This window comes from Sinocyclocheilus rhinocerous, unplaced genomic scaffold, assembly GCF_001515625.1.
Source record: "Sinocyclocheilus rhinocerous isolate Xijiao unplaced genomic scaffold, SAMN03320098_v1.1 scaffold951, whole genome shotgun sequence".
Classification (NCBI taxonomy): Eukaryota; Metazoa; Chordata; class Actinopteri; order Cypriniformes; family Cyprinidae; genus Sinocyclocheilus; species Sinocyclocheilus rhinocerous.
Window position 1 is genome coordinate 351,557 of NW_015640464.1, and position 25,887 is coordinate 377,443.

The window sequence follows — 25,887 nt, forward strand, 5'->3', positions numbered from 1 at the left end:
CAAAATGTAAAATATTTTGCACTATTTATTATTTTGTGCATGCTTCGTGTTCAATGGGCTATAATGCAAATGGCAAGCCGAAAGCAAATACTGTACGAACAAAGATTGAATGAACAGTATTTGTTACTACTATTCTGCAAAACTCTTTTTTTTAATTGGGTTAAAGCATTGCTGTGATTATAGTGAAGCATATGGACTTCACAATACAACATATAAAAGCATTAAAAAAATATATAAATCCAATTCTCTGCGGAGCATCAATGCTATGTTAACTCAAAAAATCAATTGATTTTTGCGTCGACCTATATCATGCCTATTTTGTTAAAACACGAGTCACGTGGGGGCTGTATGAATTTGTCTCCCACTGGTTTGTTCCTGAGGTCCCCAGCTCTCTAGGGCTCGAAATGAATACTGTCTCGCCAATTAAGTTCAGAGCGCCAATTAAGAGTGCTTTATGAATTCTTAGAGTAAAAACAAAACCTAAAAAATCTAAACGAGCAACTGAAAACGCCAACGCAAAAATGACTTGACTATAATATATGCTAAATATAATCTATCTTGTGCTTCTGTCTGTTTTTTTCCACCCCTTTATTCACTGCGTGGACATCAGAGAAGTGTCTCTCTCTGCGCTGTTAGAATCATCAGCTATTATACTGGATGGACTGTATAAGTAAAACAAATATATGGCCTTTTGGGATTTGGAACCAGTGGCTCACAGCAGTCCATATGAGGTACAAAAGAGGACGGCCCATTAATAATGGATGATCTTAGCTTTCCAAACACTCACCTTATTGATATTTTTTAAATAAAGAAAATAATAATAATAATAATATATCAAATGAAAGCTTTGGGAGTTTGGGGGAAATATAATGCTCACAGAATGACATTAAAAATTAAGAAAATATTACACTTATAAATGTGAAAAATATTAATGTGAGAAAAACCACGCACATAAAAGAGATTATTAGTATTGCATCTTCCCAACGTTTGGTAACAATACAATATAGAAGTGCAAAAAGCAGGTTAGAGTGATGAAACAGCCGAATTGACTGTGACACTGACGTTAATTGGACTTCTCACAGATACTCTGAGTTGTACACTCAATGCTGTCAGTAGGAAGAGACTATTCCGTTCTTCTGGATCCTTTTGTTTAAAGCAGTCACGGGGATCTGTCCGGGGCCGGAGATCTACACCGAGGCGGTTTGTCTGGTAAAGCGGATCAACCCGAAAACCAATAGGTTTGAGCCAATGGTAAAAAGAAGGCGAATTATTATTTTCACATTAAGCAATTCATGGCATAAGACATCGACTTACAGTTCCATATTAAAGAATAGGCTTATGGAATTAATGAAATCACAAATCGGAGCGATTCACTTTTCACTTCAGACGAAGACGCGAAATGTCCAGTTCGCGAAAGTTTAAGTTTATATCTCACTGCAAGTCGCTCATATCAAGTCCGATGCTCACTAAATCTAATTACTTAAGCTTTCCAGCGCATTAAACTTGTCTATAAAAAAAGAATATCGAAAAAATGTCTTTTCAGAAAGTCTTTAGTTACCATCAAATTTCGGTCCAGCTGACATTCAAATCCCTGCAACAATTCGATACAGTGCGTGTATCAAGAATTCGAACAGCCAATAATCACGAACGAAACGGCGTGACGTCAAAGTCCCGGTAGAAAAGGCGCGTTGGGTTTGCTCACGTTCGGAGAGGGAAGAGCGCAGGGAACCTCACTGTCTTCACTGGATTATACAAACCAAAAGTGTCCTCAACTCCTCCTCCTTCTCAGTTGCTTTCAGGCTGATCCTACTGCATGCGGGACGAACAACAACAGCTAATGCTGTATATGACAGGACAACCACCTCATTTGTCAGAACAAACCTTTGAGTTGATTTTTACCCAAGCTGAAGCCTACTAAAATTGGACATTTTTGGTGTGTGTGTGTGATGACAAACTGTCGTGGAGGAGGTGAAGAGACGTGGATGAACATATAACCACTTGCAGAATCGGAATCGTCATTGTAGTCGTTCCTCCAAGGCATTTCGGGATTATGTATATTTTTTAATTCTTCGGCGATTTTTATTTTTTGTGTGTGTGTGTGTGTGTGCGTAATGACCGGCAGCAGTCATGCTCCAAAACTGATTTATGAAAAGACAAGAAAGAAAAACTGAGATCTTACACTGACAAATGCATGTCCAAAATGTGGTAACTGAAAGTTACACACGAAGAAATAGGAGGGTCCAGTGTCACACATGTAGAGGGGCTTCAGTAGCTGGTAGGTCCTCAAAGCTCCGGAATGCTCTCATAGGCTAAACCAATCTGTACTGGGTGCATGTTTTGCGATCTCATACTCTGATGCATTTAAAAGAATCTATCAGAATACGGAGTTGACAGTTCTGATAAACGAACACCGTTTAAACCGATCAGATCCTCCTAACGGGAATTATTTGATGAGAGCGAGAGAAGTCATATGAACTGCACAGGGCTAGAAGTGCGTCTCACGGAAATCTTGGGTTGCAGATCTGACGGAAACACGTGCTATTCGGTCTCATCTGCGGCAACGATGCTTTTCCACGGTCTGCCTGGAGGCGAGATGCATGGTGTTATGGAAGAAATGGAGCGGAGAGGAAAGAGCGATTCGGCGACTATCAGCTCGGCCATAGATATGGGGGAAACAGAGACGGTAGGAGAAAGCCATGCCTCTCGCTCCAGGCGCTTGCTTGGAAATCCTAACAGCCTATATTAACTGAACCGTTATTCCAACAGTGCAATAGAGGCCCAAAGATGTGATTTCGATCTTGTCCATTTAAACAAACTTCAAACTTCTGCAAAGCCAAAACCAGAGGCCTCGTCTTCAATGCATTGCGTGTAAATCTTTTGTCATGGGTGGATTGCAAATAGTTACAGAAAGCTACGAGATACGGTATCAATTTTAAATGGCCTGTAGTCCAATTTAATTTCGACTGCAAAAGTGTGGTTATTCGATAAAAATTATGAAATAAAAAGGAATTAGCGAGCAAGAAAAATCCATATTTGTTTTTGTACAAATACTGATATACTTAAAAGAAATTCTAATTATTTTACAAATGCTTATGCAGTGCTGCTGGACTTCAAGTGACGCGAAAATAATACATTTTCTTTTTTCATAATATACGAGTGATATAATTATGATAAAAACATTAGCAGATATTCTAAATAAACTGACATTGTTTTGGGCCGTAATATCTGATTAACAACAAAAAGGACCATGCTGAACCTTTACATTGATTCCTTTGCCATTACAATATTACTTTAGCAATAATAGCCTACACTTACGACGCTTAAAACTGTTTTGACATTTTTAACACTGCATCTCAAAACTTATACGATGGCAAATCCAAAATTACAATAAAGAAATAATAAAGATTAAAACAATATTTTTATTACACAATTGAGTGTGTGTATAGAGCCTACATATATTACGAGTGAGTTTGCTGTGTGTATCTAAGGCCACACAACACGCCGAAAGTCAACACAATAAAACAAGCTCAGTCTTTGATTAATTTGCTTACATATGTATCACATTTTCCAAAATTGTGCCTTTGTTAAACAAAAAACGACGTGAATGGAGGCATGCATGATATAATCTTTTCTTGCCGTTATTTCCTTTTTATGCATGGCAGTCCGTTGTCACGGGAAATATTAAATACAAATCAACAGTATACTCACTGAATACACTTCTGTATTTATCTTCTGAATCTCACGCCCCTCCCATTCTTTACAGACGTGAACACTAGTAATACCTCATTCTTTGGACGTTTTTAATCAGAAAATGCCTAAAATAGAGTTTTCACTCATTCCTGAACCCAGACTCTTTAAATAGGCCTACGCGTTATGTAGGCTATTTTATCTTTTACTAATCTGCCATTAGAAATATTCATTTGTATAACACTGGAGATAATGGTGAAGAAAAAGAGTGTTTCAATGAAACTGGGATTTGAGCTCCTGTCTTTAATGAGCGCGCTGTTCGCCTGTGTTCGTGCAGAACATGCCTTCGATCAGCGGGGAGCGGGGGGCTCTGTGCGCGGGCTGCGGAGGGAAGATCTCTGACCGCTATTACCTGCTCGCCGTGGACAAGCAGTGGCACATGCGCTGTCTGAAGTGCTGCGAGTGTAAACTCAACTTGGAGTCTGAACTCACCTGCTTCAGCAAAGACGGAAGCATCTACTGCAAAGAAGACTATTACAGGTGAGTAAACTCCTTTACTCGAAAGTTGCACGATCTTACGGCCTTTCCTTTGCATGGAGTGAGGTTTTCGTTTGTGGATAAATAGCCTAATAAAAAGGCAAACCTGTCGCGAAAGTCTGCTTTTTGTCTGTTGATTGTATTTGATGTGGTTTCGTCATTGTGCACTTTAATAATCCAGAAAAGGCGTATCTAAATTTCACTGCGTGCATTAAAAAAAGGGGGGGAAAAGGCAAATATATATATTTTTTCTGTTGATACCTGTGAAAACGTCGTTGTACATTTTAATAATCAGACTAATAATACTTAAATTAATACAGAAACTTTTGAAGTAATTCAAGGCATAATTTTTGCCTGAAATTATACGTTTCTGTTTAAATTAACGAAACATTCTCTAGCAAAGTGACATTTTTTTCTGTCTAGATATGAAGACGTCATGATACAGTTGAATAAATACGTTAACAATCACAATAATGCATACACTACTAAACCTGATCAACGATTTTACTCTGTTTTCGTAACAGTTAAACAAGCAAAATATGCAGCAACATGCCTAAGTCGTCTCTATATATATTTTGCAGTGTGAGGTGATTTTGGACGTCATTATAAAACGAAATAATCCAGAAACGATTTACCTACTTAATCTTACTGTGCATGAATTACAACATTTGTATTGGGAAGAAAAGAAAGCAACAAAACCTATAGAAAAACGCCTTACTCTGTGACGTTTGCATGATATTTAGCAGACTGTGCACTGATTCTGTGGGTCATTGTGTAATTTAATAATCAGAGGGAGGCGAGAGGCCTATTAAGACAATATAAGTGAAGGCTTTACCCGTTTCTATGTTCAATTGAGGCTGCAGCACACGTCAATCTCAATTGTAAGCTATTTAGTAATTATTCGAGACGTAATTATTGGCGAGACTAGATTCCACTGCACGAGTTAACTAGCCTATTTGTTCATGCATCCTGCTGTTTAAGGGATTGTTTTACTTCAGCATGTCTACATAGGGCCAGATATATATATATATATATATATATATGTGTGTGTGTGTGTAGAATCGCAAATTATAATTTATCCAAAGATTATTATGAGAAGCAGCACATTTAATGTCAGGCTCATGAGTGGTGGGCCCACCTTCTGGTTGAAGTGTGCTGAAAGGTCACAGCTGCTCTATTGTCCCGCAGAAGGTTTTCGGTGCAGAGATGTGCCCGGTGCCACCTCGGGATCTCGGCCTCGGAAATGGTCATGAGGGCCAGGGATTTGGTGTACCACTTGAACTGTTTCACCTGCACGACTTGCAACAAAATGCTGACGACTGGGGACCACTTCGGCATGAAAGACAGTCTGGTGTACTGCAGGCTGCACTTTGAAACGCTCATCCAGGGAGACTTCCCCACGCATTTCAATCACACGGATGTAGCGCCTAATAAAGGACTGGGCAGCACGGGCCCTCTAGGACTGTCTTATTATAACGGCGTGAACACGGTGCAGAAGGGCCGGCCCCGAAAAAGGAAGAGCCCTGGGCCCGGAGCGGACTTGGCGGCTTATAATGCAGGTGAGACCATCAGTAAACTTTTTTGTTGTTGCTGGTTAACTGCTCGTTTTATTCTTTTATAAACATTATTTGTCATTCATTGAACGAGTTGCACGCATATTTCCTATCTGAACAAGATTTTGAGAGCGCTTATCTTAGTAGCTCCCTGCGATTTCGGTGAATTTCCAGTTTTACGAAACTTTTTGGGCGGCACTGAATACCCAACGAAATCGTTTCAGAGCAAGATAAAAACAAATCTGATGAATTTACAAAAACCTTAAGTGAAATTTCGCTTAAACAATACTGTTAGCTGCCACTATTTGAACAATAAAGTACGACTTTTATAAGCATGATTGCTTTTTAATTCAAGTACACATGCAATAAATAGGCTACACTGTTTTCTAATACGATAAAAGGGAACATAAATCTGTAAAAATGCGGGGAACATTTAAAAAGCCTTTTGAATGCAGTCCTTGCTAAAAAAAAATATTTAGTTTGAATAATATTTCTAATTAAAAAAGCTTTTACATTCAAAATACTTTTGCATTACAATTCGATTGAGACAAGATATACTATAAAGTTCATAAAGCATAGCCTATATGTGTTGATAGTTTTGTAAAAGAGCGCTATTCTTTACTATATCATAATACTGTATTAAATATTTCATTTCGTATTTATAAATTTGTTAAATTTTTTTATTTTTAACAAAAAACGATATAAAAAAAAATACGTTCACTTCTTTACTAGGTAAAAGACAAAAATGCGCCACTTTTTTTAAGACAATGGATACACATCACAGATTTCTACTAAAGCACTTGAACAATTTGGAACAACGTGACTTGTTCGCTCGGGCATTTCGGGCCCCTCAGCGGGGCATTAGGGCCCCTGCTCGAGGACCAAACAGAGGAATGATGACGACTACAGAGACTGACAAGTGGAAAATGGCTTAGATGCTAGTCGAGACCTCCGGAAGATTAAATACAAGTGAAAGAAAGAAAGAAAGAAAGAAAGAAAGAAAGGGAAAATCTTCCGCTTTTCTAGGCAAATACAGACGAATTAATTTGCGATGCTTTTTGCTCTAGCCTATAAAAAGATTTATGCACGCGTCCAAATTATAGAGTAGAAAACGTTTTAATCAAATAAAACGACATAATCTACGAACCATTTCTTCACGAATATTCATCATTTTCTTTGGTTCCAGGATTTAATGTCAGATATACTGAGATAAAGCGAAATAAATAAATAATTTGTATTTAAAAAAAAATCTTTTATTACAGGATGCACATATTGAAATCGCTTGAGTAAGATTAAGACTATAACTTATATAAAATACAAGTTTATCACGAGTTTTTATTATATCTCCAAGGTATATGTCCACTGTGTAAATGTGTAAATGCGATGCTTTTTTATCACTTTAAACTCAGATTGTTTGGTTGCTTTGGAATCGTTAAATGAAGTTGGCAAATTTATCACAACAATTGCGGTCTTGTTTGGTGGACTAACCAGCTTCTGAAGAATTGTTAAACTTACATGGACTTAAAATGGAAAAAAAGAAACGTTTTGAAATCAGATCAACCGTTTGACAAAAACACGACTGAACTTTGGTGTTTCTCTGCTCTCTGAGAGTCAGACACAGTCAGATCATTGCTGCCCCCATCAGCTCACACTTTAAACAACAGCACGAACACAAGCACAGCGAGATCAAAACCTGAAAAAAGAACAATAAAGACACAGTTCATCATTGCAATACTCCAGTTGTCACTTACACATAAATAATTCTGTGTTCAGTGAAGATAACTGCTCTTGACGGGCATCACTGTAGTAAAGGTAACAGTATTTCTCAATGGCCATATTTATATCAGGAGGAAACATTTGTTCACCATGTGCAGCGTTGTAAAGCATTCAAGGTTAATTATCTGAAGTGTTGATCAGACCATTTTCAATGACTAATATTTGTAGTTGTCAGAGCAAACATAATTCTGAACTGTCATGCGTCTAGCAACACATACACTTCTGCCAAGAATTTGGAACTGGCGCAAACATATTTCTGACACATTCAGACAGGCCTATCTCCTAAACACTTGTGTTCAAGACAGATAGTGTGGGCTTTCCACAGTCAAATCCTACACAAGACACCATAAAAACAGAAACAAAGATATGGCCATATGTAAGGGGTGGGGCCGCAGTAAAAACGAGTAAACCCACCATGTTTTAGGATTTGAAAAGTCAAATAAAAATCACGATGCAGACTTGCATGCTTTCAAAACATGTCTATTGCATTTAGAATCAAATTTTGTTTTGTTTAAAAAAAGACTAAAAGAGCATGATGTAAGACTACAGCGTAATGCATATTATTATGCATGCAGTAAGTTGCGAACACAGCAACATGATGGTGCTGTGGCTCCTTGATGTAGTCAAATCCAAGACTAAACACAATGTTGGAGTGCAATCAAAGAAACAAAGGAATCTGAGAGGCACCTCATCATTCTCATCACAGCGTCTGATCGTTATGTCATTGCATCTCATGTATTTATCGTTGAGTTTCATTCAAACCAGAACTTCACTGCTACACTATATCAGTGTAGCATTATGGAAAATGTAATTTGCATGTGTAGTTTTAAGCTTTTGATATGGATGCACTATAGAAAACCTCACTTTGGCATCGATAACAGCAACACAGCAAATCTATTTTGCATTTTTTCATTCAGCATTGAGCTGCAATGAGAACGACGGTGATCCGATGGACAGAGACTCGCAGTACAGCTCCAGCCAGAAGACCAAGCGCATGAGAACGTCATTTAAACACCATCAGCTGAGGACCATGAAGTCGTATTTTGCCATCAACCACAATCCTGACGCCAAGGATCTGAAACAGCTGGCCCAGAAAACAGGTCTCACCAAGCGCGTCCTACAGGTCAGAAAACTCCCTCCAGTTGGACTAATTGTTTTGGCTCAATGTTATTTCAGCTTTGAGATGTTAGCATACTGACCATGTAAGCCTTTAGTTTTTATATTAGCACATGTTTGAATAGCACTTTTTACAATACACACTGTTTCAAAGCAGATTTGCAGAAAATCATGATGTTAATGTTTATAATATCTTAATATCTTCATGCACTAGCTGCATTTAACAGATTAGAGCTGGGTGATAATATAGTTACATTTTGCAACAATACAAGCAAATCAAGCAGTTGAGATTTACTAGTGTACACTGTTAAAGTAGGAGACACTCATATATTCTACTTTATATAAAGAGTTGGGTGATAATATTGTTAAATTTTGTGACAAAAAAAGTCAAGCAGTTGAGATTTGCTATATATACGTATATCGCTTTACAGTGAGTGTACTGTATGTATGCAAACAAAGTTGGATTTAATATAATATAACTCAATATATGTATCAAATAAGACATTTTGTCAAAAACAGCACATTCCTTCACATCAGCAGCAAATTAGACTGATTAAAAAATTACTTGAGGAATGAATCACAAGCCTGGTCTCCGCAGTGGAACGCTATTAATTTGTTCCTGAAAGTTAGAAATCGGAATTAATTACATGCACAAATAAAACACTAAGAAATAAGAGAAACAGTTGTCAGAAATCATTGGAACCAGAAAAACGAAACGCAGGTGCTTTGGCAAAACAACCAGGGGACAAATGGAGAGTAAAAATATGAAATACTCAAGTAAAAATAAAATCTCAAAGCGCTAATTATCATCGGCTGTCATTCGGCTTTGATGAGACTAATGTTCGTCCCCTGAGCATCGCATGGTTTTCTGGTCTGTGGGATTATTTTTAACGTCTGCCGTCTCGGTTTGCAGGTCTGGTTTCAAAACGCTCGGGCCAAGTTCAGACGAAACCTCCTGCGCCAGGAGAACACGGGTGTGGACAAGGCCTCGGACGGGTCGACCCTGCCTGGAGGAACGCCGTCCGGACCGGCCTCAGAGATTTCCAACGCCTCCATGAGCCCATCCAGCACTCCTACGACCCTCACAGACCTGACCAACCCCACAATGCCCACCGTCACCTCCGTACTGACCTCTGTCCCGGGCAACCTGGACAATCACGAATGCCGTAGTCCATCGCAGAGCACCTTAACCAGCCTCTTCTGATGCTCAGATTCGAGCACATGGACGAGTCACCTTCATCTGCTTCCTCCGAAGACCATTCGTGGAGCCACTTAAATCAGAAATAAAGCATGAGCATCATTGATCATGCTAGTCATTCACAAACTACATCTATCTGATACATAAACCGATCTACCTGGGCATTTTTGTACAGGCCAGGAACTTTACAAATGTGGCCAATCCAATTCAAAAGACTATAAAGAACGAGACGTGAAAGAGAAACTCTTTGTTTAAAGTATTGCATTTTGGGGCAGACTCAAGTTTCACTGAAGGATCTGTTGATAAGAGACTGATTTGCATTTTATTTATTTTTCATGTTTTCCCCCAACCATGTTTACAGAGAGAGACTGTGCTGGGAAATGCATTTTTCGTCAACCTCTTATTTATGATCACGCACAGGAGTCAGTGTGAGGAAACTGGATTATAATGTGAATAATTACAGCGTAATCTAGCCTGACTGTCACGTGCCTTATCCTGCAGTGTAGTCACTGAAGCCCCTTTAGCAACGCTAAACGAACTACATCAGAAAATGTGTACTTTCATTTGTCGGATGATGAAAATGGTTGAGTAAATCACACGTGCACAAACACACACGCACGAGGAAGAGCTAATCATATACTCGCAATCAAACATATTACCTCACTCAGAAATCACTGGATATGATAGCAGTACATATGAAACCTGAGAACACGTTTCAATCTCATGCACTGGGAGAGAAAGCGGCCGTGGAGTTTGTACAAAGACAAACCTTGATGGAGCTCACCACAAACAAACACTGATTTATGGAATGAAACACTTTTTTCTTCCTCATTCGGTTAGGTGATTTTTTTTTCTCAACCATTAAGATGTGACAGTGTTGGAGACAGGGTAAATGTTTCCATGGTAACCAGAGGCTGCTTGTTGAAATGCTGTACAGTTTTGACAGATTACTGAGAAATTTCGAGTCCACTCCCTGCAGTATCCCCTTTGATGTAAATCTTCAGTTCTGTAAAAAATATTTAAAAAAAATCAATCACTATTTTTTGTGGTCCTCATTATTTCACCAGTTTCAAAGCATTTTACATAACAGCAATGCCAAACAGCGTTAACACAAATCTAGAGCTTAAGGACAAAAACACAATCTAACTGGACATTAATACATTAAGATGATGTTAGTTGTCATGGTAATTTATAACTGAGATTCCCAAAACCAAATGCAGTTTGGTGTGATTTGTTAATACACATCTTGTCACACACACTACATGGTTGCATTTCAATTAACAAAAAATAAATAAATAAATAAATAAAACCTATATATATATATATATATATATATAAAAATAATAGTGTATACTAATAAAATATAATATATATACATATATATCACAAATATATAATTTGAACAATTTCTTCAATATATAAGTGATATCCAAGTGACTGAATTACACATAACCAAAAATCAATCACATGTATTTTAATAGATTATAATGCATTTCTGTTTTGCAAAAACATGTTCAAATGTGAAATACCACTGTCTTTTATACTGTATTTTGCAGTGTTTGATGAAATTTTTTCTAATTGTTTCAAAATAAAATAAAATAAAAACCCAGTCAGATTAAATTCATTCACAAAAAGTTAAAAAACATATTTCTTTCTAAGGCCAGGTTTTGGCAGCTTTACGATCAGAGAGAAACCATGCTAAGTTCCTCTGGGTCCTGTAATCAGAACCATATTTGGCTTTATCACAGGAAAAAACTGGGATAATATGAAAATAGCTTTGATTAATAGGAGAGCAACCTAAATAGTCTTCTATACATAAAACTGAGAAAATAAATAAAAATTACATTTAATTAATTTCTGCGTATTAAATGACAAGAAATGCACAAAAATGCTAATGCATTAATATGCTCTGTTCTTGGGTTGTTGGTTTTGTTTTGTTGGTGTCCTACACCGTGTGTGTGTGTGTTATTTCTGAGCTGAAAACCTCCAGTGACTAGTAGAGTAGAAAACCTGCACTGGAATTTATTATGATAATTATTTTTAAATGGTTGAATGGTGGAGCATTTGGAATGTGAGTTTATTACGGCCCATGTGAAATATTTGGTCACCCAGTCATCGTACCTGCATGTTTGGCCCTCACAGACATCCACTGAACGGAAGCAGAAACTCCCGTTTTCACGCACATCAACACGTCCCAACATGTTTCCCAGTGTGAACTAGGCCTTGGACCTTGGTCTCAATGAACATTAGGTCAGTGACTCTCGGCGTCTCGGGTTTCTCTCGCCGCTGTTTGTTGAAGTGAGTGGTGTGGAGTGGTCTGGCGTGCAGCCCGCCGCTCGGGCTCCTGGAGGCCTGGCAGACTGGGGTTGTAATGGGCTTACGATGGGTGCCAAAGCCAGCCAGCCACCGTGGAAGCCAATGTGGTGCCCAGATGTACAGCACATTCCCACAAAAAGCCACACAATGAAGACTTTAATGAAGAGAGAGCCTTCTATTTAAAACACACTACAGCCTTTTTGGAAATATTTGGTCCAATAAAGTTTAATATGGAATATTATTACCTCATTTCTGACTGTGCAGAATCCGAGGCTCATCACATCGGTTCGAATGTTTGTGACGTGCGCTATGCAGCAAAGACTTTCAGACCATGCAAAGTGTCTGTGGTTTTTTAAAGATCTTTTCCTAGGGCTGTTTTCTTTGTCAGTCTGGGGTGCGTTCCCCGAAAGCAACTATGGTCACAACTTCGGTCATTACCAATAGAGTTTAATGGAACTTGTGACCATAGTTAGCTAAAGATGCTTTTGGGAAATGCACCCCTGATCGGGCCAGTTTAAATGTTCGACTGGCATACAATAAAATTGCTTTCTAAATTAGAGATTAGAGGTTAATCTTCGGATAAAAGTGTCCGCTAAATGCATAAATGTAAATATGCAGCACAAGACTGCACTAGGCCAATCTCTGCTTGTGCTTACTTGGGAAATCTTACAAAAAATTAGCAGAAATAAATGTATAACTTCTTATAATTGTGAAGTTGGTTGATAAACATTTATTAAATCAAATCTAAAAATGCCATCACAAAAAATACCATGGTGCAATTATAGAAGCAGGTTTCATGGTACTTTAATATATACCATCATACTAAATGATTACCAATTTTATACCATGGTATTTACATGATACTTCAACACTACAAAAATAATTTTCTTACTCAGTATTTTTTTTCTTGTTTTCCAGTACAAATACTAAAACTTTCTTAAGTCAAGATACATTTACTTAAGAAGCAAAATGACTTAAGATATTAAGTCTTGTTTATTGAAATATTGATCAAAATTATACTTGAAACAAGAAAGAAAAAATATGTCAGTAGGATAAGAACATTCCCTTTGAATTAAGCAAAAACTCACCTAATTTTTTAGGGTAGGTGATTTGGTTCAAAAACATTTTTTGTTATTCTGGTTGAAAGTCTCTTCACATTCCAATAGCAATCCCTAAGTTGAGTGGTATAAATGTATTTATATTGTATGTGGAAGGCGTTGTCACGGTTATCTACTGTGTAGGAGCAAGGAACGCGGAGTCGAAGGAGAGTCACGAATAACAGTCTTTAATAATCCAAACAGGGGTAACACAGGGCAGGCAGGAACACACACGTAGCACATCAGGAGACAAACAATACCGGACAAGGAAACATGGAGCAGACAACACTAAAACACAGGGTTTAATGAGGGGTAATTACAAGACACAGGTGAATCAAATGACTAATCAACGAGAGGGGAAAAACTGGGTCACGGGGAGCACATGGGAGAAAACACAACAAAACAGGTCCATTTTCCTGACATATCGCCCCCTCCTGGAAGGCGTGTCCTCGCGCCGCAGGAACAACAAAGGGAGGGATGGAGGGAACTCAGGAGGAGGTTCGGGTGGAGGACGGACACCCGGGAGGAGGACGGCAAACAGTCCAGGATGGAGACGATGGAGGGAGGAGCCAGGGAGGAGACAGGAGGAGCCAGGGTGGACCAGATGGAGGGCGGAGGCAGGGAGTAGACAGGAGCCATGAAGCCACCAGGCCACAGCCATGAAGGCGACCCACGGTGGAGCCGTTGGAGGGAGGAGCCATGGTGGAGGTAGGGCTGACAACTCCAGGGGGCCGACCAATGGCAGTGGAGCAGGTGGAGGAGCCCGAGGCAGAGATGGAGAGCCGATGAGCCAGGGCGACGGGGAGGATCCGGAGGGCCAAGGCGGAGCCGATGGCTCAGGCGACCGAGGCGGGGATCCGAAAGGCCGCGGTGGAGCCGGAGCGACAGAGGAACAAGGTGGAGCCGAAGGGAAGGAGGAGCCTGATAGAGTTGGAGGGACGGAGGGATGAGGCGCAGCCGGAGAAATGTAGTCCCGAGGTGACGGATGGTCGACGACAGACCAAGGCGGAGCCGGAGGGACGAGGGAGCCTGGTGGAGCCAGTGGACTGCCGGGCCACGGTGGGGGGGAGGGAGCTAGAAGCCATGGTGGAGCCGCTGGGTCGACAGGCCGAGGCGGAGTCCGGGACTCAGAGGCTGGAGGCGGAGGCAAGGGATCCTCCAGCCACGCCGACGATGGCAGACCCGCGGTGCTCACACCGAACAGATGGTGGGCTGAGGGTGAGCAGAGGGGCTGCCAGACGACACTGTGTGCGTGTGTTTTGGAGGAGGCGTGGTTTTGGAGAGTGATTTGCAGGGAGGGTGGGATCTTATGCTTTCAAAGCTAGCTACTCTCCGAAATCGCCTACCCTACCTTTAATATCTTAAGCCATTTAGCTTCTCAAGTAAATGCATCTTGATTTATGATTTATATATATATATATATATATATATATATATATGTTTTTTTTTTGTTTTTTTTAATGGAAAACAAGACAAAAATACTGAATAAGAAAATAATTTTTGCAGTTGGTATTGCAATGAAGTGTCCAAAAAAAAAAACATGGTAATAACATGCTATTTTTTTCTTGATTTTGGTTTCATTGGCATGCAACTCTTAATACAATAATTATTGCATGTATATGTCAAAAAGTACAGCAAGATGTAATTTTCTCTTTAATATAAGCAATGCCTCGTAAGTATGGCCGGAGATCCGCTCTGTAGAAGCAGCTATGTTTTCAGCCCTCGCTCGCTGCATCGCTCATATCATTGCCCAGGGCAAAGGATGGTCATTGCCTTTGGCTACGAAACCCTCAGCCTTTGGCAAAGCAACAGTCCACCCCTGTTCAGAGCAGACTGACTTCAGTCAACAACAAACTTAGCCTTGGTCTGGGTCAGGCTTCGCACAGATCGGCTACAAGCTGCATTTAACCATCCTCATGTAGCTGCTGGCAGACTCGCTGCTGAAAATAATTAGGAGTTTAAGCTGACCTCAGATTCGCTAACAAAAAATGCCCAATAAACTGGGATTCCTCAAATAGCTACTTACCTAGACAGCAATGTAAGGCTCTCTATCGACGTGAAAGCCACACCGTCTTCTTCCTTCTTGCATGTATCCATTGCTCTGATGAGTTGCCTCAGATGGCAGACATGCAAGAGAAAAAACCCAATAAATCAGGGTTACACAATGAAAAAAAAAAGGGGCATTCAAAAATTGAAAATAAATTTCACAAATAATTACAATGAAATGGCCAGTAACACACTGAATTAAACATGAAATTTATAAGTAGAAAATTAAAATAATATTTTCTTGTAAAACATACTTAATCTTTGTCTTATTTACAACTTCAATAAATAAATAAATAAAAGATCACCTGATTAAGGATGCATTGCTCATTTAAACCCTTACGATTAAGATTGAAAAAATAAATCCTAGATGGTGGACAAGCAAGAGAAATGTAGATTATAGCTGCAAGATGTAAAGTAAGTACTGAAGAGAGAGAACAACTATTTTTGTTCAATTTAATCCAAAATTGATTATTGTATCCAGTTTTTTTGGGGGGGGGGGAGATTTTTATGCTTAAAGAATTATTGCTTATAAGGCGATTTTTCTTATTTAAAAAGTCCCAATAAATCAGGGTTATTTACTGAAGAAAAAAAATATTGGTGTAGAAACAATTTTCACTCAGAAACTGCCAAGAAACGGCAAGTGAATTAAATGTGAAATTTTTAAGTAGAAAGACTGAAACAGTATTTTCTTGCAAAACATACTCCAATAATCTTTGTTTCATTAACAACTTAGAAAAATAATTTTTTAGAGTGCAGGAATTGAAAATAAATTTCACAAATAATTACAATGAAATGGCCAGTAACACACTGAATTAAACATGAAATTTATAAGTAGAAAATTAAAATAATATTTTCTTGTAAAACATACTTAATCTTTGTCTTATTTACAACTTCAATAAATAAATAAATAAAAGATCACCTGATTAAGGATGCATTGCTCATTTAAACCCTTACGATTAAGATTGAAAAAATAAATCCTAGATGGTGGACAAGCAAGAGAAATGTAGATTATAGCTGCAAGATGTAAAGTAAGTACTGAAGAGTATTAACAACTATTTTTGTTCAATTTAATCCAAAATTGATTATTGTATCCAGTTTTTTTTTGGGGGGGGGGAGATTTTTATGCTTAAAGAATTATTGCTTATAAGGCGATTTTTCTTATTTAAAAAGTCCCAATAAATCAGGGTTATTTACTGAAGAAAAAAAATATTGGTGTAGAAACAATTTTCACTCAGAAACTGCCAAGAAACGGCAAGTGAATTAAATGTGAAATTTTTAAGTAGAAAGACTGAAACAGTATTTTCTTGCAAAACATACTCCAATAATCTTTGTTTCATTAACAACTTAGAAAAATAATTTTTTAGAGTGCAGGATTTACTTTATAACAATTTTCACACAAATAAATACAAAGAAACAGCATGTCACGCATTTAACTAAACATATTAATTTAAATGTAAAATTGAAGTAGAAAGACTGAAATAGTATTTTCTTGTAAAACACACTTTATTGTATTAACTGCTTTTCATATTTAATCTAAAACATACTATTTTTTCCAATACTTGTATGAGATATAATTATAGAATAGAAAGGTGCCATGTTGGTTAAAGCTGATGTTCGGTGGGTATTTTACCTTTCTGCACCGCTTGGCCTCCTTCAGCTTTTAGCACATGTGAGCGTGCCTGTGCTCTGGCTGGACTGGTGGGCATCATTAAACAGACAGCATTCGTCTTTCCTCTGCCAGTCACTCTCCAGCGCTTCCATTCGCAGAAAACACACCACCACCTTCACAACATACAACATGTCAGAACCTCCACACCAAAAACAACCTGACCAACAACCCAGCTGTCCCTCCGGCTGCTGCAAACACACACACACACACACACACACACATGTTGTGTTTCCATGTTTTATGGGGACATTCCATAGGCGTAATGGTTTTTATACTGTACAGACCGTATATTCTATTGCCCTACACCAACCCTACCCCTAAACCTACCCCTCACAGGAAACTTTGTGCTATTTCAGATTTTCAATACACTCCATTCTGTGTGATTTATATGCGTTTTGAAAAGTGGGGACATGGGGTAATGTCCTGAAAAGTCACCTTCTCCTTGTAATACCTATGTCATACCCTTGTCATTATACAAATTTATGTCCTCATTTGTCACAAAAACGCACACACACACACACACACACTGTGCCTTACAGCTCAGTCAGTAAGTGACTTCACAGCAGGGTTGTAGGTCAAATATTTATTTATTTATATTTTTAGCTTAGTTTTTGATTTTTAGTTTTACATTTTGTGTCTTATGGCTCAGTAAGCCACATTATTATAGTTTCAAATATTTAATAATTTTTTTTAAATCTTCAATTAGAATTTTCAGTTTAACTTATTTATTTATTTTTTATTTGATTTAATTTTTTTGGTTAGAGTTTTCTAATGTAAGTTAAGTTTAAGTTTTTATTTTAAATGTGTTTTTTCTTTTTTTTTCCTTTTGGGGCTGCCAAAGTTACAGGTATTAAAAAAAAAAAACTAGATAAATAAATAAATTGAGTTCGTTTTGAGTGACAGTGTAATGACAATGTTAAGTTTCACTTTTTCCTCAGTTCTGCTTTTATAGAAGTTACAGTTTTTATATTTATTTCAGTCAACAAAAACGTTTTTAATTTTAGATTTAGTTTTCATTCATTATTACAACTGCTTCACAGCCACCGTTTTGAAGGTACCTCTTAAGGACACTGTTTTCAGACAGGCTTCCAAGGCACCATAACGTCAAGTCTAATGATCTAAAACAAATTCAAGTGCACTTTAGAGACAGCCAATATTTAATGCCTATTATGTTTATTTGCCACTATAAATGGATTCACAAGTTGAAAGCAATGAACATTTATGAATTGATTCACTTTTATCTATTGCTCCAGATGTTATTTTAATTTTTAGGATTGTGGGATGTAATAAAACACGAAGAACGAAAACAAATCATCTTTGTAGACAGGACATCAGTTGTGTTTGGCTTCAGACAGCCAAATGGAGCCGATCCAATCACTTTCCTGCGTCACATCCCTTTATTCTTTTGAAAACAATTACAGACAAACAGAATTGTGTTGTAGAGACTCAAACCTTGAGATGACACTCTGCACGCGTCACTTGAAAACTATATCAGCCCTGAGGTGAAGTTTTAACCCTGTGCAGTATGGATGTCACTTTAGGAATGTTGAGGAGAGACCTTGACCCGACTAATTAACCCGTCCATCTTCAGAGCCTCTCTCAAACTTGGAGATAACTGACGAGAACGTCACTCATACTGTTTACATCCACTAAAAATAAGAGGTCTGACATATATACTCTGACCTCCCGCGTGTCAGTGGAAACAGACACACTGAAGACACAGAGACATTAAAACTACACCGACATGAAGACGTCCAATCAGCAGTCAGTGTGATACTGTCGACACCGTCCTCACACACAAGGCCTTTGGAGTAATGGAGGAGCTTGTGTCCATGTGTTTGCATATTTATAGTGACCTGCGCCTCATGGGATGATCAGGGTGTCTGTGGAGCAGATTTCAGTAGCTTTAGCACGTCCTGGTACATCTTAATTTGATCTTTATTAATGGTTATGATGTTATAGCTATTCACAGACTGTGAAATAGAATGCTTTCTCTTCTCATTTACAGTGAGAGCCATATGTGGTTACCAATGCAGTCTAAAACCACATAAACACATTTCATTACACCAAATAATGTTCTTTTTTAGCAACATCATATGACCCCTTTAAGTATATTAAGGGAACGGATGCAAGATGTCGCCTGTCTGCTGCTTTTAATTAGTGCTGGTAAAAAGACCAATAGTGCGTAACAGATTCTTAAACAGGACGATGAGGGGAATCTGACGTCAGTACACTTTCTGCAAAATGGGAGCCATTTGTCTCTCATGTACATGTAGATAAAAAAGCCTTTAATAATGAATAGCTGATTTAAAATTTACTGTGTCAAAATTGACAACATTGACTAGAATTCAATAACCTTTTCTAAATGTTTTCTAGATGCTTCAGACTTTCCCTGCGTTTCCGTCTCTCTCTCTCTCTCTCTCTCTCTTGACAATAATAATGATTATTGCATTTTCCTCATTTCAAAAGCTTATACACTGGTGAAGAAAAAAAAATTGGGGTAAAAATTATTTTCACATAGAAATGAAATAAAACCTATATTTAGTGTGTGTGTGTGTGTGTGTGTGTGTGTATATATATATATATAGTGTATATATATATATTTTGCCCCCTTCCTTTTTTTTTATTATTTTATTCTACATGTATTTAACCCCATGGTGCATGGAAAACAGTCATATTGTGAAATATTATTACAATTTAAAATAACTGTTTTCTGTTTGTATATATTTCAACATTTAATTTATTTCTGTGATCAAAGCTGAATTTTCAGCATCATTACTCCAGTCTTCAGTGTCACGTGATCCTTCAGAAATCATTCTAATATGCTGATTTGCTGCTCAAGAAACATTTCTGATTATTATCAATGTTAATTAATATTCTATTATCAATTAGTATCAGTATTCTTGTGGAAAATTTGATACGTCTTATTTTTTAGGATTCTTTGATAAATAGAAAGTTCAAAAGAACTGCATTTATTTGAAATAGAAATATTTTGTAACATTATAAATGTCTTTACTCTAACTTTTGATCAATTTAATGCATCCTTACTGAATAAAAGTATTAATTTATATAAAACAAGTCCAGCAATTTTTACCACTTTATCTTGTTTCGTTGTCAATTCTATTACCATAATTTAGTATAGTAACCAAATGAATAGTGTACATGTAAAAAATAAAAATAAATAAAAAGTATTAAATAGTCCTCGTAGCTTTGTAATGTCAAATTAAAGAGTTAATCTCTGATGCTTTTGTATAAATGCATTAACACTACAAATTCTCTAATAAAAGTGTTCAAAATCTTACTTTAATCCTCAAACTAGGCCATTTCATAGAACGACCAGTTCATGAGACCAAAATTCATTAACATGAGCGCCATGCGACTAAATGGAGGCTAAGTATCGGTTAGCACGGCCCTACAGGCTGAGTCCAGCACTTGCTAAACGACTCTTGCCCCAATGTGTATAAGTGGACTTGAATGATATACATTATGAAAATGAGAATGAGCATGGCTACGTGTTCCTGAGGTCATTATGTGACTGTTTAGCTCTATTTAGGACTCTTCTGGCCGACCCTCAGGCCCTTGTCTTCTCTAGGCTAGCCGCTAATTAGCATGAGCAACCTCCTGTGCTTGAGCATCAAAATGGCTCTCGCCACCATAATCGCATTCATTTAATGGCTGAAGAGCCGTGGTGAGATTAAATTAGAGCGATTAATTAGGGGTTGACGTGCCGCCAAAGGTTTTCAATTTTGCGTTGTCACATCAATAACGGATATCTCCTTCTTGACCACACAGGAACGGCCTAAAGGAGACGGATGCATGGGGAATTACCAACAATTATGACCAATTAGTCATTCCCATCTCCAGACAGGACAATGGGAGCCAACCGGAGCGTTTAAATAGTGAGCTCTCGCCGCATCTTTGATGAATTTTACTTGAGATGAAAATCACTAATTATTATGTTTTTTGTTTTTTTTGTATACTAAGACTAAGCTTGCCCTTATAAAAAAAGAAGTGTTCTTAATAGTATTGAATGTGCACTTGTAGTGTACTTTAAGTATGAAACTGTACTTGCATATAGTAATATTAAATAAGTGTACTTAAGTGTACTTAAAGAGTGACACTTTTCATGAGTATGTTTCTTACAATTTTAAAAAGTGCAATATTTAATATTGTGAATCTATGTTTTAAAGTACATTTTAAATCACTGTTATAAAGTCATGCTTTAATTATGCACACTTATTTTTTGTGTTGACTAACATACTAAAGCACAGAGTACTTGATAATTTTAACTGTAGTGTGTTATTCGATATTACACTTCAAGTTAATAGATTTTAAATGTACTAAACTGCAACTTCATCATTACAAATGTGTAACTACAAATATTTTAAATACATGACATAAGATTCAATAGAAATTACATTATGGTATATTTTAGTTTACCATAAATGCTTGTCAGTACATTCAACAGTACACTACCAATATTTCAAAGATGATAAAATTATGAAATTGCACAAAGATGTACTTAAGTCCTACTTAAGTGGGTCAAAATGCACTCCAAAGTTCAGATAACTGTATTTAATATGACTTTATTTATTTAATTGCAAATAATAATACATTCATTGTGCACTTAAGTACATTCGATAAACAGTAGGCGAAATGGTTGACCTCTATTTTGATGGACACTTTACTATCCCATGAGGCCACGGGAGAGGATTTATGAACGGCAGTGAAGCGACGCAACTGACGCTGGTAGGTCATGTGACAGTAACAACATGGCGGATGTAGTACGTCCGAATTTCATTCATACTACCCATATTCATACTACATAGAACATACTTTTTTAACGATCATGAAGTACATTCAAATTCAAAAGTATTACCTACTCAGTACGTGATTTGGACGCACCGTAAGCCTCATAATTTTCAAATGTAATGCAACTAATCTTGAAGTAACCTAAAAGATATGCTAAAAAACCCATCAATTTAAACTATAATACATTTTATTTAATTGCAATTAACATGCAATTAAGTGTCTGAAAACATTACTTTCAATTCACACTTAAATATAATATTTAAAGTGCATTATTTTCGTAATAAGTGCTCTTTTTTTTTTAAATATGCTACTTTTTTTTCAAAAAGGTAAGTCTTATAATTTTTCAAATGTAATGCAACTAATCTTGATGCAACCTAAAAGACATGCTAAAAAAAACAGTAAAATGTAAATATAGTTTTTGATCATAGTTTATTGATTTGGCTGTAGATAATGACCTTTCAGTAAATAGGTTAGAGCTTTTCCCTTACAATTCCTGTTATTTTAGTATCACTGAGATACTATTATAGATTTTATTTAATATTTTAATATTTTGTTTTCATTTTAATTTAACGTCTTAGTACTTTTTCCTTTTTCTTTGTTTATATATATATATATTACATTTTTGAAAAATATATTTTATTGTATTTCATTCCAGCTAACATATATTTTATTAAAAGTAACAAATGCTTTTTAATGGTTTTAAAAGTTTTAAAACGGTTTTAAGAAACATTTCTGATTATTATCAATGTTGAAAACAGTTGTGCTGCTTCATATTTTTGAGTAAACCTTGATACATTTTATTTTTCAGGATTCTTTGATGAATAGAAAGTTCAAAAGAAAAGAATTTATTTTTCAAAAGAACAGCATTTATTTGAAATAAATAGTTTACCCAAAAATGAAAATGTCATTAATTACTCACCCTCATGTCGTTCCAAACCCGTAAGACCTTCGTTCATCTTCGGAACACAAATTAAGATATTTTTGAAGGAATCTGAGAGCTGTCTGACCCTCCCATAGACAGCAAGGGTCCTTAGACGATCAAGGCCCAGAAACATAGCAAGGAGATCGGTAAAATAATCCATGTGACATCAGGGGTTCAAATCAAAGCGTAAACGACGTAAACAGCGAATTGTTGAATAAAGTCGTTCTTTTTTTTCTTCTTTTGCGCACAAAAAGTATTCTCGTAGCTTCGTAAAATTACGGTTGAACACCTGATGTCACATGGATTATTTTACTGATCTCCTTGCTATGTTTCTGGACCTTGATCATGTAAGCACCCTTGCTGGGAGGGTCAGAGAGCTCTCAGATTCCTTCAAAAATATCTTCATTTGTGTTCCGAAGATGAACGGAGGTCTTACGGGTTTGGAACGACATGAGGGTGAGTAATTAATGACAGAATTTTCATTTTTGGGTGAACTATCCCTTTAAAAATGCATTTACTATGAACTACTGTCCTTCTTGAATAAACGTATTTTATAGTATATATTTTTTAATGTTTTAAATTTTAGTTTCAGTTAACTAAAATAACCCTGATTCAGACTATTAAAACCGACCAGGTCATCATTGACCAAACCGAGGCCGGTTCATGATTTCGGAGGTGAACGGTGGTGTAATGTGCTCTGGTTAGCGCTGTAGCACTAGCTGTCAGGATCCTCTAGCGGCTGACAGGCCTGTCTGCAACCAGCAGAGGAATAAAGCCAGCCAGACTGACACGCTGTCTATTCACAAATGACACTGCCGGCAACCGATCGGTGTCACTGCTGTTTTTTTACCCATTTCCCCCCTCGAATGAGCCTGTGATGTTTCCTTTGTAGGTGCTACAGGAAGGGGAAGAATAATTGAACGTTGACGGCAGCAGAGAGCGAACGGGAGGGTGAAACGCAGATACCTGCGGCAGGTGACACGTCTACGGCTGATAGTTAGAGGAGAACGGGCTTTAAAAAATGGCTGATTATTGTCGCCGTGACAGGTCCTTGGAGCAAAAAACACACACGTGCATGAAAACACGCTGCTCATTTGTATTTGCTTCCTGCCCAAAGTCCCTGCACCCGCAACTGTGTATTATGCCAGGAGCAAAGCCATAAATAAAACAAATCGGAGAGCGCTGCACTTCCGCTGGCACATGACTGGACGAAGCCTGAAAGGGAAACACAAAGGTTACCGCGGCTCATTCGGCCATTTGTCTTGTTTGTTGGATCTGCACGACTTGATTCGGCAAACGAGCGCTGAGGAATCCGGTGGCATCAGCACTTAATCATGACGCGCCTCGCCATTATAAATCAGTTGAACTACTGACACCTGAACTTTACTCCACGCGCGCTTTTAAAGGCCATGCGCCGCTGCCTCCGCTATTAGGGCGGTGCTGATCCATGGAGCTGCATCGAGGTCAGGCCGCGGGTCGACGGAGCCCCACCGCATGCATCACCTGCGTAACAACAGAGGCAGAACCATAATAAGATGAACCGCAAAAAAGCTGGAGAAATATACTTTGTGTTCTTGAGTAGTTTGTGGATTTAGGACAACAGCTTAAATTGAGCAATGTGCTCGAGTCTCATCTGCTGCTGGCACATGCAGACACGGGTGGAGAAATCACTTTGTAAAAATTTCTACATTTGTCCAGTTACTTTTTCAACAACCATGTCAGGATGTGTCACCCTCCTCTATTCAGTTCCTACTAATAATTAGAAATATCTTCTCTCTGCTGTAGCTCTAAAATCTCAATAATACTTGATACCTGAGCATGTGAAAACCAGGTTTGATGTCAAACGATGTCCTTCATGTGTCCCGTGACAGCTCGTTTCAACACGCAGGAGGGCGAATGATGTGAGAACTGCAACAAAGAGCAAGATTTCGAATGAAAGTCTGTTTCTCACACAAAACTATTTTATGACTTCAGAAGACTCGGAATATAGCACACAAGCTGCATGCACTCTAAAAATGATTCAGGGGACCAGTTACCACAACTGAAATAAATGCATGGTTGCAAGTTAAAAATTGAAATGTAATAATTTAATTAAACCTTTTAAGTTGCAAACATTATTTTGTTGAGTTCAGTTGACATCATAATGTTGCTCAGTACATTAACTTAATATTGTGGATAATTTAAACTCAAATTTCTGCGTTAATTGAATTTCTTTAAAAATTAAGTTGTAGTAACTCAACAAAATTGTCTTGTTACCTTTGGAAATTGGGTAAAGGATTTTTAGTTCCTAGCATGCTTTGCATAGGACTGGATAAGGAGAAGAAATGCTGAAATTAAGTGTTATTTTTGTGTTTTTTAGTGAAGGGAAAGACCTGTTAGTGTTTAATGCTCTTATGTTTGACATTTGAAAGAGTTTCTGTTATGTTGAAGTTTTTGTGGTTACCATTGTGCTGAAGAGTAGAGCACATGAAGGTAAACACTACATTGACTCTATTAGCAGCGACTGCACTAATGACAGTGACAAGTAACATCTTACTTGTTCATTAAATATACATGCTAAACAAGTTACATTCAGCATGTGCTATGATAGCTGTGGATTTGAATTGAAAAAAATATCATATAAATGGGTTCCAGGCCCACAAACCCATTAGTTGGATCAACTTATAAATGTTTATGTTAGAAATTAAGTTCTTCTAACTTAGTTTGTTGGATGAACATAATTTCATTAGTTGTCATAACTAAAAAAAAAAAATAACATACTGTATATGTCGCACGTGCTACGAAAAAACTGGTCTGTGCGATGAATAAATTTACCACTGTAGCACGCATGCGATACAGTTTTGCATGTTCATAACACAGCCGCTTAATAGTGTGAAGTGATTTCGTTGTGCTTGTTTGTGTGTGTGAGATTGATTATACTTGGTAGTTAGGGGTGTGTGATATGATGATTTTTGATCGTGGACCCACGATCTGTTTTTGAGGAAATATCGTTGTATCGTGCTACAGCGCACATTCTATCAGCTGCAGTTCTGGCGCATCCACCTCAATGTGCTGTACAACAATGCGACATACATTCACATCAAATGTTAACTCAGCAGTAGTTTTACACTCACGGGACACTGCACTTATGCGCAATCACAAAACTACATTATTTCCAT

General features: G+C 37.5%; 1 protein-coding gene across 5 annotated transcripts; it reads left to right on the top strand.

Moving 5' to 3' along the window:
* Positions 1-1,607: 1,607 nt before the first annotated feature.
* On the top strand, positions 1,608-20,903 carry lhx2b (LIM homeobox 2b). Of its 5 annotated transcripts, XM_016569067.1 has the most exons (6): positions 1,609-2,275; positions 2,521-2,683; positions 4,025-4,227; positions 5,413-5,783; positions 8,471-8,676; positions 9,583-10,846. In XM_016569067.1, exons 2-6 carry the CDS (start codon positions 2,564-2,566, stop codon positions 9,871-9,873), a joined length of 1,191 nt encoding a protein of 396 aa, XP_016424553.1. In that variant the 5' UTR covers positions 1,609-2,275; positions 2,521-2,563; the 3' UTR covers positions 9,874-10,846. The 5 variants fall into 5 exon arrangements, with proteins under 5 accessions (XP_016424555.1, XP_016424552.1, XP_016424553.1 ...); XM_016569069.1 differs by lacking the exon at positions 9,583-10,846 and adding an exon at positions 20,788-20,903 and having other exon boundaries at positions 1,608-2,683; XM_016569066.1 differs by having other exon boundaries at positions 1,608-2,683; positions 5,416-5,783.
* Positions 20,904-25,887: the final 4,984 nt, after the last annotated feature.

Excerpts from the sequence above, each read along its gene's own strand:
- lhx2b (XM_016569065.1), top strand. The coding sequence starts at position 2,471 with ATGAACTGCACAGGGCTAGAAGTGCGTCTCACGGAAATCTTGGGTTGC. Across the intron at positions 2,684-4,024 it reads ATATGGGGGAAACAGAGACG|AACATGCCTTCGATCAGCGG; the intron begins GTAGGAGAAAGC and ends GTGTTCGTGCAG. Across the intron at positions 8,677-9,582 it reads TCACCAAGCGCGTCCTACAG|GTCTGGTTTCAAAACGCTCG; the intron begins GTCAGAAAACTC and ends CTCGGTTTGCAG.